At 41.8% G+C, this 13,782-nt stretch overlaps 1 protein-coding gene across 1 annotated transcript; it reads left to right on the top strand.

The window, feature by feature from the left end:
• Positions 1 to 49: 49 nt before the first annotated feature.
• Positions 50 to 12,900, top strand: chrnd (cholinergic receptor, nicotinic, delta (muscle)). Its single transcript, XM_080794195.1, has 12 exons — positions 50 to 197; positions 868 to 1,013; positions 2,415 to 2,459; positions 2,689 to 2,798; positions 3,865 to 4,020; positions 5,118 to 5,239; positions 5,677 to 5,877; positions 6,581 to 6,692; positions 6,862 to 6,976; positions 8,846 to 9,056; positions 9,687 to 9,805; positions 11,355 to 12,900. The coding sequence occupies exons 1-12, from the start codon at positions 140 to 142 to the stop codon at positions 11,541 to 11,543; spliced, it is 1,584 nt and encodes a 527-aa protein (XP_080650321.1). The 5' UTR covers positions 50 to 139; the 3' UTR covers positions 11,544 to 12,900.
• Positions 12,901 to 13,782: the final 882 nt, after the last annotated feature.

Raw genomic sequence — 13,782 nt, 5'->3', positions numbered from 1 at the left:
GCTCGTATTTTGTCACCGCCGGCGGCTGTCGCCGCCGCACCTGCTGCTGTCAGTCACCAAGCAGAGAGGTCGGGCCAAGGGGCCATAAGAACTGCGGACGGACGGACAGACAGACCGTAAGGTCCACAACACAACAAGCATGGACTGTAAGATCGTCGGACAGGTCACGGCGTTCCTGCTCGTTTTCCTGTCATCTGGTATGTCTGAAAGTTATTCATGTTATATTTGATGTTCATGTATCAGGTATAGCCTAGTGTTTGTATGCCTCGTTATGCTGTTAATGGGTAGGCGTACGTTTCTTTGGCTAAAACAAACTAAAAGCAAACTACGCATTATTCTTTTGAAATGTGACAATAACTTGGTAATTTAATGGAATTATAGGAATATTTTGTCAAATTCAAACTGATATCTAACTTTACTCTGTGACAGTCTCTGAGTGTCAACATTGGATAAGTCAGCAAGCCTAAAGTTGACTCAATTTAAGATGCATGACAGCAGTAGGCTATAGCCTATATGCGTCTATTAATGAAATGATGAAATGATTTTGCCTTCCCAAAAGTGCCTAGCAGCTACAGTTTTAATCCTCCCACAGACAGAATCACTTGACACAGGAGCAGTGGCCATGTTACGCCTGACGGATAGCCGATCTACAAGCTCACAATATGTGGCATCACAACGCGCTGTGAGCTTGTAAATAGTCTTATTTTTGTGCGCACTGCGCGACACCACCGCCGCGCAAACATAAATCGGGCAGGCATAGTATGAAATATGAGCCAAGAATTCACTCCTATTCAGCAGTGTGCATGTTACCATCTGAATGATTGTATGTCTCTCTCTCTCTCTCTCTCTCTCTCTCTGTGTTTCAAGAGTGCTGGGGCAGGAACGAGGAAGAGCGTTTGATCAACTACCTGTTCAAAGAGAAAGGCTACAACAAAGACCTACGGCCTGTGGAGCATCAACATACATCTGTAGATGTGTACCTAGCTCTGACTCTCTCCAATCTCATCTCACTGGTAGGGTGTGTGTGTGTGTGTGTGTGTGTGTGTGTGTGTGTGTGTGTGTGTGTGTGTGTGTGTGTGTGTGTGTGTGTGTGCGCGCGCGCATGATGTGCGTGCTTGCGTGATGGACAGCGGCCGGCCATGTCCATCACTTGGGTAGGCTCAGAGTCACGAGATGGTCTGAGGCGATGGTGCAGTAGGCCTAATATTTTGTTATTCAGAAACAACACAGAACTTTCGTGTGGTGTCAAATTGTCAATGAAGAAAGCAGACAGTTGTGAGTCTTGTGACAGTTAACTTGGTACTAACCTTGACTCCCCTGTTTGTCTCCAAGCAAGCCAGAACTCAGATCTAAATCTTAATCAAGTCGATAACAAAACAGTTATTAAAAGTGATTAAAACATTCATGTCAAACAAGACTTAGAAAAACATGTTCATAGTTTTATATCTCCAGTCAGAATACTGTAATGGTCTGTAATGGGGCATATGCATATGCAATAAGGGCGGATGAAGTCTGGCTGCACCAGGCTACTTCTCTCAGGTCTCACAGAGCTGGCTCCATCAGAATGCAGCTGCTAGAGATCGAACTAGAACTAAAAAAGATTAACACATTTACATCAGATGCCTGCGATGCATATAATTGATAATTTAAATAAATGGTTTCTAGTCTTTAAATCTGCCAACATCTATCTCTGACTTGCTTTTTCATTTATGAACCCTCAAGAAGTCTCTGGTCATCTGGGACCAGTCTAACACATCACAGCGGTTACTCGGTCCTGTTGGTTTACAGTACACTATAAAATTCAAAGGATCAAACCCTTCCTCACACAGGAGTCAGCCCAGCTCCTTATCCTGATATCAGTCATATCAAAACGTAACTATTGTAACTCTCCTTACTGGCCTTTTGGCATGTGCACTTAAGCTTCTCCAAATGATTCAGAATGTCGCAGTACACGTCTTAACCAGCTTCAGATGTCTCCCCCTTCTCGGCTCCCATCATTGGCTCCCAGTTACTGTCCGCACAGTAAATCGTCCCGGGAAATCGTCTAATTTCTATTTTGGGTCTATCAGTTGGGAACCAATTCAATTCAAATGAGCCTTATTGGCATGAGAAAACATACGGGAACCACATACGGGAACCACTGATCTATACAAACACAATTGTCTGTGTTCGGGGGAGGGAATCTGAGTGGGGATGTTGATCTTTGTCACTGCCTAGTGACACAGGTCTACTGTGTGGGGAGTAGGTCAGAGGCGCTACGTCCTCCTGGTGGGGGCTCTTCACTGGCAGGGCAGGTGAGCCATTGTCTCAGTCTGACTCTGACCCAGTGACAATGGCTGATTGACACTGATCGATAAACAGACCTACCGTAGTAAAATAATTGCTAACTGCTTTTCTTTCCCTTCTTCCTCTAGAAAGAAGTAGACGAGACTCTGCTGACCAATGTCTGGTGTGAACATGTAAGTCAATGATACATTTGTTCCACTTTCACTTCCAATACTTTTATTTCCACTCGGATGATCCAAATATTGTACTTTTACTTCAATACATTTATTTAAAAACTTTAGTTACTTTGTAGATGTTGATTATTATTACAAAACATACAGTAAAGTGTGTGTGTGTGTGTGTGTGTGTGTGTGTGTGTGTGTGTGTGTGTGTGTGCGCGCGCATGTGTGTGTGTGTGTAAAGACTTGGAGTGACTACAGGTTGTCATGGGAACCATCGCTGTTCGATGACATCGATGTGCTTCGCCTCCCGCCCAGCATGGTGTGGCTGCCAGAGATTGTTCTGGAGAATAAGTGAGATTCTCTTCATTCCTCTTATTTGTATATAAGATTGCCAGCACAACAAACAATCTGTACGCTGGCAAAATAGAGGCTTGGGTGCAACATTGTTGGGCTCACTCAACTTGGGGGGCATACGTTAGTCCGATGTGTCCAATAGTCTGACATACGTGTTAAGACTCACCTGTGGCTTCCGCATGCGGTTAGGGGTTTGTAATGTCGGATTATTGGTTTTGTCGGACTAACGCAATATTATTTATAAATCACGTTTAAAACAACCATCAAAGTAAAACAACAGAACCATTTACACCTGTGTAGGCTGGTCTGTGGCGGTGATACGCCAACCAGCTGTTTCGCCGTGTGCTCTTCAATGACAATGCGTCTTGCCACATGGACCGTCTGTCTCTGTGTCCGCCTTCAGACATATACCCTGAAGAAGGCATTTTGTTGCCGAAATGTTGGTAACCCAATAAAAAGTTTTTTTCATCGTGACTTCAAGCTGTGCGACCTCTCCATCCTATTTTCGGCTTCAGACAGCAGCATACATACCTATTTCACTTGAAAAGTGAATCTGTCTAACTCAAGTAAATTGTTTACTCTGTTGCTACTAGCAAATGTTTTTTTCTACAAAATGACAGAACTGTTGGTTTATAACGTTGATTGCTTGCCACTGCCAATAGCTTTCTTATTGTGGATTTAGTATGTATGTTGCATAGCATATCGTCTCTGTCGGGTGGAAACCTCATACTGTATGTTGAAAACGTACTTTTCAGGATTCAAATGAAAAAAATACCTAAAATAGCCCAAGCTTGCAAATCTGCTATTTCTGATACTTGCGACTGCTGTAGTATGATGAAGCAGGGCATTTATGTACGAAAAAAACAAACACAAAATAAAATCAAACATGGAGATTAGAGGTTTGCACCTGGGAGCAACGATACATTGTGTTTTTAATGTGTTTTCTCGTGTGTTTAACTGTTTATATATGGCTGCTAGCTTGTAAAAGAGATTTCTGATCTCAATGAGAGCGACTTCAAGGTAATATAAAAATAAGAAAATGTGTAATAATCCTGCGTTTCAGTAATGACGCCCAGTTCCAGGTGGCTTACTACTGCAACGTGCTGATCTACCCCTCGGGTTATATGTACTGGCTGCCTCCGGCCATCTTCAGGTCCTCCTGCGCCATCAATGTCAACTTCTTCCCCTTCGACTGGCAGAACTGCACCCTCAAATTCACGTAAGACCTGATGGTGTTAACTTTTAAGCCCTGCAGTGGTACAGTAAATGCACATGGTCCACATTGATTTGAAATAATAATAATACATTAAAGGACAACTTTAGTTTTTTTCAACCAAGGTTCATGTTTTAGGTTGTTATTAGAGAAAGTAAAAGATGAGTCTTCATTTTTTTTCATTTGCTGCTCTTTCGTTTTAGGGATTTTAGCTCTTTTTGACAGGGGGGCGGGGGCATTCGAGCATGGGGCTAAATATGTATTTTTTTACAACATTTTATGGTGATTTATTTTTGTATTATTTACTATAGTCCTATTAAACCCCAGGAAATTACATCTGGCCACAGCAGATCACAGGATCTACTGAATGTGAAGGTAGCCTACTGGGGGAAGGCTTATACTGTGTGTATAGGCTCAATATGTCAGTTTGTCACATTCAATAGATCCCGTGATCTTTTGTGGTCAGATGTAATTTCTTGGGGTTTATTAGGACTATAGTAAATAATAAAAAAATGAATCGGCAAAATATTTTGTAAAAAAATACATATTTAGCCCCATGCTCGAATGCCCCCTCCCCCCTGTCAAAAACAGCTAAAATCCCCAAAACAAAAGAAAGCAGCAAATGAAAGAAAATTAACACACCTTTTAGTTTCTCTAATAACAACCTAAAACATGAACCTTGGTTGAGAAAAACTAAAGTTGTCCTTTAAGAGATATCTTAATGTATATGTAACTGTCATTTGTGTATTGGTTTAATTTGACTCGACTTTTTGATTAGATTTTTACAATCTTAATTTGTCTTTTAGTGTTCATGTTTTGTAATTATTTTTATACCCATTAAGACCTGAGGCCGTTTCTACAAATGCCTTCTAAACCAGTAGTTCTTTCAACAAATTTCAAAAGTGTTAAAAAACGCTAAAACGCTAAAATCTAAAATGACACAGATGCCATCCCAGTTTTAATGGCTTAATTTGTATTTTTTACTTGTATGTCTGTATTGCATTTGCTTTGTTCAGGACCGCAGGAACACTGGAAGCCCATCCCGATCCTTTTAATTGTTAATAAACATAAACCTAAACAACATTACCCATTGTGCATTGCAGCTCTCTGACCTACAACGCCAAAGAGATCACCATGCATCTGAAGGAGGAGGCGGGCGAAGAAGATGATCCTAAAGATGATTATACAGTGGAGTGGATCATCATTGACCCTGCCAGCTGGACAGGTACAGTAGATCCCCAACCACAACACACATGCAGACATTGATATTTCACTGACTTTCATCAGTGACAGCCTTAACTTACACCCTATTTTATACTTTGTTGTACGATGGTATTGCACTGCACAAATAGCCAACCTACAACCTCACAACACAATGGGTTATGACTGAGCTATTATCAGACTACTTTCACAATATTTGAAGGTCTTTTTAATTTTAATTTTAAATAATTGCCTATATTGATACGGACAGAATATGGAAGCCAGATTGAAAATGCTTAACGCTTCCCATGACTAAGGCCTCACCCTAAAATAACCAATTGAAAAAAGTGAATACCGGTAGGAGAGTGCCAGGTCAACACATAAACATTAGTTCAGGAGAGGAGGTAGAAAAGGCTTTTCTATTTTCTCTTCTTCATACCCCTGTGTCCTCTTCTCGACCAGAGAACGGCGAGTGGGAGGTCATCCACCGGCCGGCCAGGAGGAACACCTACAAGCACATCCCCATGGAGAGCAACAAGCACCAGGACATCACCTTCTACCTCATCATCAAGCGGAAGCCCCTCTTCTACATCATCAACATCATCATCCCCTGCGTGCTCATCTCTTTCCTCGCCTCGCTGTGCTACTATCTGCCCGCTGACAGTCAGTACCACTTTTTCTACTTAAAAGATTTGTGCTGGCTCAACCGTCTGGGCACCTAGGCTGCTGAGCCAGCCTGACGACGTAAGGCCGTCTGGTTCAACTCCCGATCCCGACGGCCATTGCCGCGTGTCTTCCCCCCATCTCTCGCCCCATTTCCTGTCAGACTACTTTCATCCTATCAATAAAGACAGAAAAAAGCCAAAAGAATATCTTAAAAAACTTAAAATAAGAATTGATGACATCAATTAATTACCAGCTTCTGCCTTACAGTATATCCCATGACTGAGAAGTTGGCTAGAGGCAAAAAGTGTGTGGTTGCCTAGAGACGAGGCATCTAATCAGGACGATAGGTTGTCAGTACAGCCAATAAGAAACATAGGTCTCAACTACAGCAAGTGGGTGTGAAAGCACTGCAGAGAGAACATTGACCAGCTGTGCTTACACAACAGCTGGTAAAAAGATTCGTGCTTTTAGTTATTACTTTAATGCGTGATTTGTAGAGCTTAATATTGACCCATTAAGACCTGAGGCGGATTCTACGAATGCCTACTACTACTAACTCACTAAATCATTTGTTCTCAAACCTTTTCGTGCTAAGGCCTGCCAATTGATATATTTTTTCAAAAAGCAATTGTGTGTGTGTGTGTGTGTGTGTGTGTGTGTGTGTGTGTGTGTGTGCGTGTGCGTGTGCGTGTGCGTGTAGGTGGTGAGAAGATGACTCTGTCCATCTCTGTGCTGCTGGCTCAGTCTGTGTTCCTGCTGCTGATTTCACAAAGGCTACCGGAGACCTCCATGTCCATACCACTCATTGTCAAGTACGTCTCTCTCTCTCTCACACACACACACACACACACACACACACACACACACACACACACACACACACACACACACACACACACACACACACACACATACATGTACACAAAGAGCCTGCCTGATAATTGATGATTCCCACTGTGAATGCTGTGTGTTTTTTGTCAGGTACCTGATGTTCATCATGGTGTTGGTGACGATAGTGGTGTTGAACTGTGTGGTCGTTCTAAATTTGCACTTTAGGACTCCTAGCACTCACGTCATGACAGATTGGACAAAGAGGGTATGGTGCACACACTCATGCACGCACTCATGCACACACACACACACACACACACACACACACACACACACACACACACACTTCCATGCCTAGCTTTGTGTTTCTCTGGCTGGCTGTGTCCGAGCACGAAAATAGCATTTGGTTGGTTTTCGCCACCAAGTATGTGCAGCCTAACACAAACACACACACACTTCGCCGGAACCTGGCTGGCACCCTGGGCACCCTGTGCGTGTTCCTGTGGGTCTGGAACTCACTTCACAGGGGTGTGATTTTTATTACATGAATTATTCTAGTTTTAGGATTTACTTTTCTGAATTTCTGCTGGAGAATTTCTGTAGGAGAAACATAAACTCTTTTTTCTGATGCTGCTTGCAGAAGGAACAAGAATGACAAAGAAATCTTGAATCTTTAATAAATATGAACTATAAAAAAGATGTATTTCTGTGGACATCCAACAGCTCATTAGTAATATTTTTGACTTTTTCACTGCCCACTTGTATGCGATCTCAGGAAAGCACTTCCTCTCTACCTGCCTGTTTCCTTTGCCGAATGGAAATTGTGGCATGTCTTAATAGCCTAATAAAAACTTCTTCACAACAAACATCGTGTGTAACAGAGACAGATTAGCCGCAAAAACATACAGTACATGGACTACATACTGTAGATACGGTATATTAATTAGTTCTACCTTCTTTTTTAATACCTTTCATGGTTTGAGCAACACAATTTGATATTAAGCCAATGTAATATAATGATCTGGAAAAGTCAGGTGTCCAGTCTGTTCCTATTCACTCGTTTGCCAGGAAAGCATGCTAGCTTAAAATGGGAAAGCAAAAATACACAGGCAAGAAAGAGATGGCACTTTGTATTTAGTACCATATGATCACTGTGGATGTGGTAACATTGAATGATGGAGAATAAAATGGTTATACTGCTAAGTTTATTTCTACTTTTACTATAAAAGTCTGCCGTTTTCAAATGCGAATTGATTCATAAAGTCAAAAAATATTGATCACATGTCCATGTCGGTTCAGTGATGTTTAGCCAATATTTATGCAATTATTCAGGTACATTATGTAACATGGTGGTATGAACCTTTTCCCCATACGTCCCAGACTCTTTTCTTTTCTGGCTCCCAAACTGTGGAACAAACACCCCATTACAGTCAGAACTGCAGACTCACTCCCACTTTTCCACCGCAATCTGAAGATTCACCTATTCAGACTCCACCTTGCCTTAGCACTTGCACTTGCCTTGACGATCATGCAGTCTTATGCAAAGGTTTAAATGTAATCTAGATAGCAGGTTATTTAGGCAAGTGTCAGGTTAATTTGCTGCCCTGGCATCCTATAGTTTGTATAGTTTCAAATGTCTTGACTTGACTTACTTATTCCTGTAGGCTCCTAGATGGAGCATAGGGCCACAATCACACCCCACCGCTGGGGTAGTGTTCTTGTGGTTTCTGTAGCTTATGCAGGTTTTACGAGTTGGGGTTGCTAGCCCCAAGCCCAACCTTCCACCATTTCTGGCTTCTAGTTTCAATGTACAGATCACATATTTTTTTTTCATATTACACTGTTTAGCTTGATTCTAGGTTCTTGGTGTACCTATGCATTTGATGTATGCGTATACCTTATGCTTATTGTAAGTCGCTCTGGAGTTAGAGCGTATGCTAAATGCCAAAATTGTTACCTCAATTGAAATGAGGAAAAGACACTTGGAACGTTTTTTCATCGCATTAGCTGACATTAGCTGTAGCATTCATTCACCCATGGACCCAAAAACCATTAGAGCTGTGTGTTTATGCTGAATAACTTACGTTGTGGCTGCACCGTAGCGTCTGATTTATCGCCGTCTCTCCTCCTCCAGATCTTCCTGGAGCGGTTGCCACGCCTCCTGCGCATGTCCCACCCTGACGAGGCGGAGCCAAATTGGGAGGGGGCGTTACCGCGGAGATCCAGCTCGGTGGGCTACATCGCCAAGGCAGAGGAATACTTCAGCATCAAGTCTCGCAGCGAGCTGATGTTTGAGAAACAGTCTGTGAGACATGGGCTGACCACCAGAGCTACTCCTGCTGTTGGTACGCTACTGGCCGCACATGCATGCTCGCACACTCTCTCTCTCACACACACACACACACACACACACACACACACACACACACACACACACAAAATCTTTTTCTAATTGTAAGCATAACCATAAAAATCTTTTTTCGACCACCTCTTTTTGAGGACCAGGAAAATGGTCTGCACAATGTCTATTTATTCTCAGCTATTCTCGTGGAAAATCACATCACATATACAGTGTGTGCTCCTGCATGCACACACACTGTCGGGCAGAAACCTCTTATCTCCATATTCTAACTTTATGTGTTTCTTGGTAAATGAATCTCCTACTTGGTCATACTACCAGACATCGTCACACAAAAGCAACAAAGGCAGCAGACCCACGAGCTCGAATTGCAGTGCGAAGCGTCGCATTTTGAGCTTGATCTGCTACTTTTGCTATTTTTTAATTTGAATCTTCAAAAGTAACAGTTTCCACTCGACACAGACGATATGATGCCGGATGATTCAATAATAACATGAGGCTTGAACAGAACACACCAACATAGACTTAGTGTGTGTGTGTGTGTGTGTGTGTGTGTGTGTGTGTGTGTGTGTGTGTGTGTGTGTGTGTGTGTGTGTGTGTGCGTGTGCGTGCGTAGAGATGAAAGCCCCAGAGAGCGAGAGCGTCACAGACCAGCTATATGGTGAGATGAAGCCTGCAGTAGATGGAGCCAACTACATCATCAAACACATGACCAACAAGAATGACTATAACACGGTGAGAACATCACATTTTCACGATTAAAAAAATAAATAGCAGACCTACAAGCTCGTATGAGCTTGTAGATCTGCTATTTTTCAATAGCTAAAGTATAACAGAATGCTTGAAACACCAAAAATGGGTTAAACCAAATTGACGCTACTGGTACATATAGATCACTTAATACAATGCTATAAATGTGTGTGCAGTGGAGACCCATCCTAAAACGGGTATTATAAAACAGGTTGGTAAAATCTGATTGGTTGATAGGTGTGGTGTAAGAACCACGTACTGTACCATGGCTATGAAGTCTGACTACTGTATATCAGTTCTAGTAACACGCATGTTCAATCCTGATAATGATCTTCGGATATTTCATGTAAGCAAAGGTTAAAACCTCAACCTCATTTCTTCAACTGGTTGACTGCATGGCTACCAAAACATTCAAATTCTATACACTTTGTGCTAATTGTTTCTGAAACACACTGTTTCACAAATCGCAGATTAGGACTTGGCTAACAATTTTTTTTCAGTCATGATATTTTATTCTATGCAAAGAGAAAAAAGATAACCTGTGCTCACACTGGCAGCAACAATATTTCAGCCACTTTGTGGGCATTGCTAATGTAATGTTGATGAAGTCGGCTTAGGAGGACAGCTTTTAAAAAACATAATGGCGCCTTGTCTGGAAACCTTACTGCACACTAATTAATTTTAGGCCTACATTTTCAATGGCTAATTAAAACGTTTGGTTAACAATATTCATATATAAGGGATAGCCTTGTTTGTAGTAACTGTTTTATAAATCTAGTAATTCAATCTAGCTCTAGCTCATGGTATATTGTCACTGGCAACGCCCAAGGAATATCTGACATCAAATGACATCTGATATATGTTATTTAATGTCAGATTTAGCTAAAACCTGAATCTATTGTAGCCTCGACTGGGGGGACCTCCACAACCAGGCAAGTAAAGGGCTGTCGACTACGCAGCATTAGGTCTGAAACACAGAGGAACCTATCCCACCGCTGCCACAAATGTAGCCTCGGCTGGGAAGCGAACCCGTATAAATAATGTATCACCATAATAAATAACATTTATTATTTATTTATTTAGTTATAATAAAAGAGCGCATACCTACCCATTCCTAAGCCAATAATGCTGCTGCTCTGACAAAACTCAGTCTAATCAGTAATCACTAATCATCACAACTGATGATATTTCTAATGTGATTAATCCGTTCTCAAATATTCTATTAACAGCTAGGTGTGCTGTCATGCCCATTTCAGCACGGCTGGATAGCCTATTTCAACCAATTGCTCGGTCAGAAGAACTACCTGTAGTAATATAACATTTTCATTCCATTCCACTTTTGTGTACCACCAGGGGGGGGGCTCAAGTGGTGCACAAGTACCAGTGGTTGGGAACCTCTGGGCTAAAGAGCCAGGCTCAATAGCAAGCAGCAACGCAGATGTTTTCAAAGAAAGTGTAGGCCCTACACTTTCTTTGAAAACATCTCTCATATAACCTCTCTCTTTCTCCGTGCTGTCCTTTACCTTGCCTGCAGGAAAAGGACAACTGGAGCGGTATAGCCCGCACAGTGGACCGCCTGTGTCTGTTCGTGATCACGCCGATCATGACGCTGGGAACCATCGTCATCTTCTGCATGGGTCTCACCAACCATCCTCCTTCCCTGCCCTTTGAAGGAGACATGCACGACTACTCTGACTCTAGTGGCAATGCACGTTTGCTGTAACAGCACAAAGACACAGGTTTCTGTACACACGCACACAGCCACAGTGGTGGGTATAGCTGAATGGGTAGACCCCCCCTGTGCTCACCTGAGAAGCACTCAGTTGGGTGAATCTGAAAACGGAATTTCCCCTGTGGGATGAAATCTAATTATTATTTAATTAGTAGTAGTATTATTAACACACACATACACACACATGAATGGGGAATTATTTCCTGGTGCCCTCGTCGTTCTGAGGGGGCTGCGACGCTCTATACTGTAGGACAAAATCAAAGGTAGTCCTTGCTTTAGACACGTCCATTATGATTACCTCCTTGCCGGACGCTTGCTGTGTTTTCAATTACCTTTTTGTTAATGTTTTATTACATTTTTGGTGTGTTTTATTTAAGCAGATTAGAATTCTCTACTTACACTGTTCCTTATATTTACCATTTGTACCCGCTATTTACTTTTTACTTTATTTATTCTTTACCATCTACAGTGTTTTGCTCTGAACCTTATTTTCCCTGTTTCCATGTACCATCTAAAATATGGGGTCTTCAACTTTTTCCAGGCCAAGGACCCCTTAGCTGAGACAGAGATGAAGCACTCATAGTGGGACATACTGTATAAAACTGTGTAGCAGATGAAACATTTACATAGATTTCTATGAGAAAGCTTCATAGACTTGTTTGACAGCATCCCCCAATGTCCCAATTTCACTAATAACTAAGCTTCAGACCTCCCAACAAACTAAATCTACTACTGTACATCTCTGCCTAAAGCCCATGACCCACCTAATAAACTATTTTTTATAGTCTGGGATTCCTCAGGTTAGAAGACAGAGTTAAGCAATTCAAAATAGGATTGGTTTTCAAGATCAAAGGTCAAAGGGGCAATGGCATCAATGCCCTCTCAATATCCTCCTCATATCTAAGTACTTCTGCAAAGTGAGTGACAACCACAGCCACAATATTAGAGGGAGCATCAATGTTCTGGTGCCACCCATCTATAGAACAAACATGGGAACATGTTTCATCCTATTACTCTGCCACCAACATGTGAAAAGCCCTGACACCATCCCTTAAACAATGTGGATCTCTGGCTTCTTTCAAAATGGGCCTGAAAATCCATCATTCAGGAGACCACAGAGGAGAGCTAAACCTAAACTCACTTTTCCCATAGAAAGGAGATGGCATTCACTGCCTTTTTCCTACTTTGTACATATAGTGTTTTATATTTGTTAATTATATGCATTTAGGTGTTATTTGTTTGCTATGTAGATTAATTGAATACATTGGACCACAATGGAAACAAGTCCTAAATGTATGACTGTGATTCGTGCCGTTTACATTTCTGTCTAATAAAGTATTTAATTAATCAGTCAATCAATCATTCAAGCAAGCACTATCATCAGTCATATGTTTTTGTTTGTTTACACACCATCCTACTATAAATGCACGGTATGCACCACGTCTCTGTATGTGTGTGTACGTCTCTGTACGTATGTGTACGTCTCTCTGTACGTTTGTACGTACGTCTGTAATCCACGTAACTCGAGAACAGTTTGCCCCACCGACTTCAAATTTTACACACACATTCCACACCGCCACGGGGAGTGCAGTGCCTGGTGTTGTCGGTCAGATACACGGTTGTCCAGAACCACCACAAAAGGCTCTCATCAGGCTCTGCCAGTGGACCTAATGAGCCTATGTCCCTTCACCTGTAGAATTCCCAGCTTCTGCCTCAGCCAATTGATTGCCATGGCAACCCCCCACCTGCCATTTTATTACTTAACCAGTCCACTTTTCACAGTCAGTTTGCACTCTTCAGACACAGGCAGACAGACAGATTCAGAGATCAACGGGTATTACATACTATGTTCCAAACATATTTAAAGTAGCCTACCAAAAGTAAAAGTACTCATTATGCAGACGGTCCCAAATGTAGTTTGAAGTCCTGTTGATTTAGGACGGTGATGTAAAGTAAACGGTGACAAAACAAACATTACATTTTCTTAGTGTTAATGGCATTTAATGTTTGTGTTAGGGACAAGATGACTTCCTTGTCAATGGCGTTTTTAAAACAAAATTGATCTAAAAACAAACATTAAACCTGTATATAGGGGGCCCCTCAAAAAAGGAGAGGGCAGGTGTAAAATCAGGGTACTTAAATGAATTAAATTCATATCAAAAGGGTTAAACATGAATGAAGACCAGTGGGGAAAATTTGATTTCTAAGCAAGAAAGTCTTTGATATGTTT

The sequence above is a fragment of the Protomyctophum bolini genome, assembly GCF_963924005.1.
Source record: "Protomyctophum bolini genome assembly, chromosome: 21".
Taxonomy (NCBI): Eukaryota; Metazoa; Chordata; class Actinopteri; order Myctophiformes; family Myctophidae; genus Protomyctophum; species Protomyctophum bolini.
This window is presented reverse-complemented; position numbering and strand designations above follow the sequence as displayed.

Excerpts from the sequence above, each read along its gene's own strand:
- chrnd (XM_080794195.1), top strand. The coding sequence starts at position 140 with ATGGACTGTAAGATCGTCGGACAGGTCACGGCGTTCCTGCTCGTTTTC. Across the intron at positions 4,021-5,117 it reads AACTGCACCCTCAAATTCAC|CTCTCTGACCTACAACGCCA; the intron begins GTAAGACCTGAT and ends TGTGCATTGCAG. Across the intron at positions 6,693-6,861 it reads TCCATACCACTCATTGTCAA|GTACCTGATGTTCATCATGG; the intron begins GTACGTCTCTCT and ends GTTTTTTGTCAG.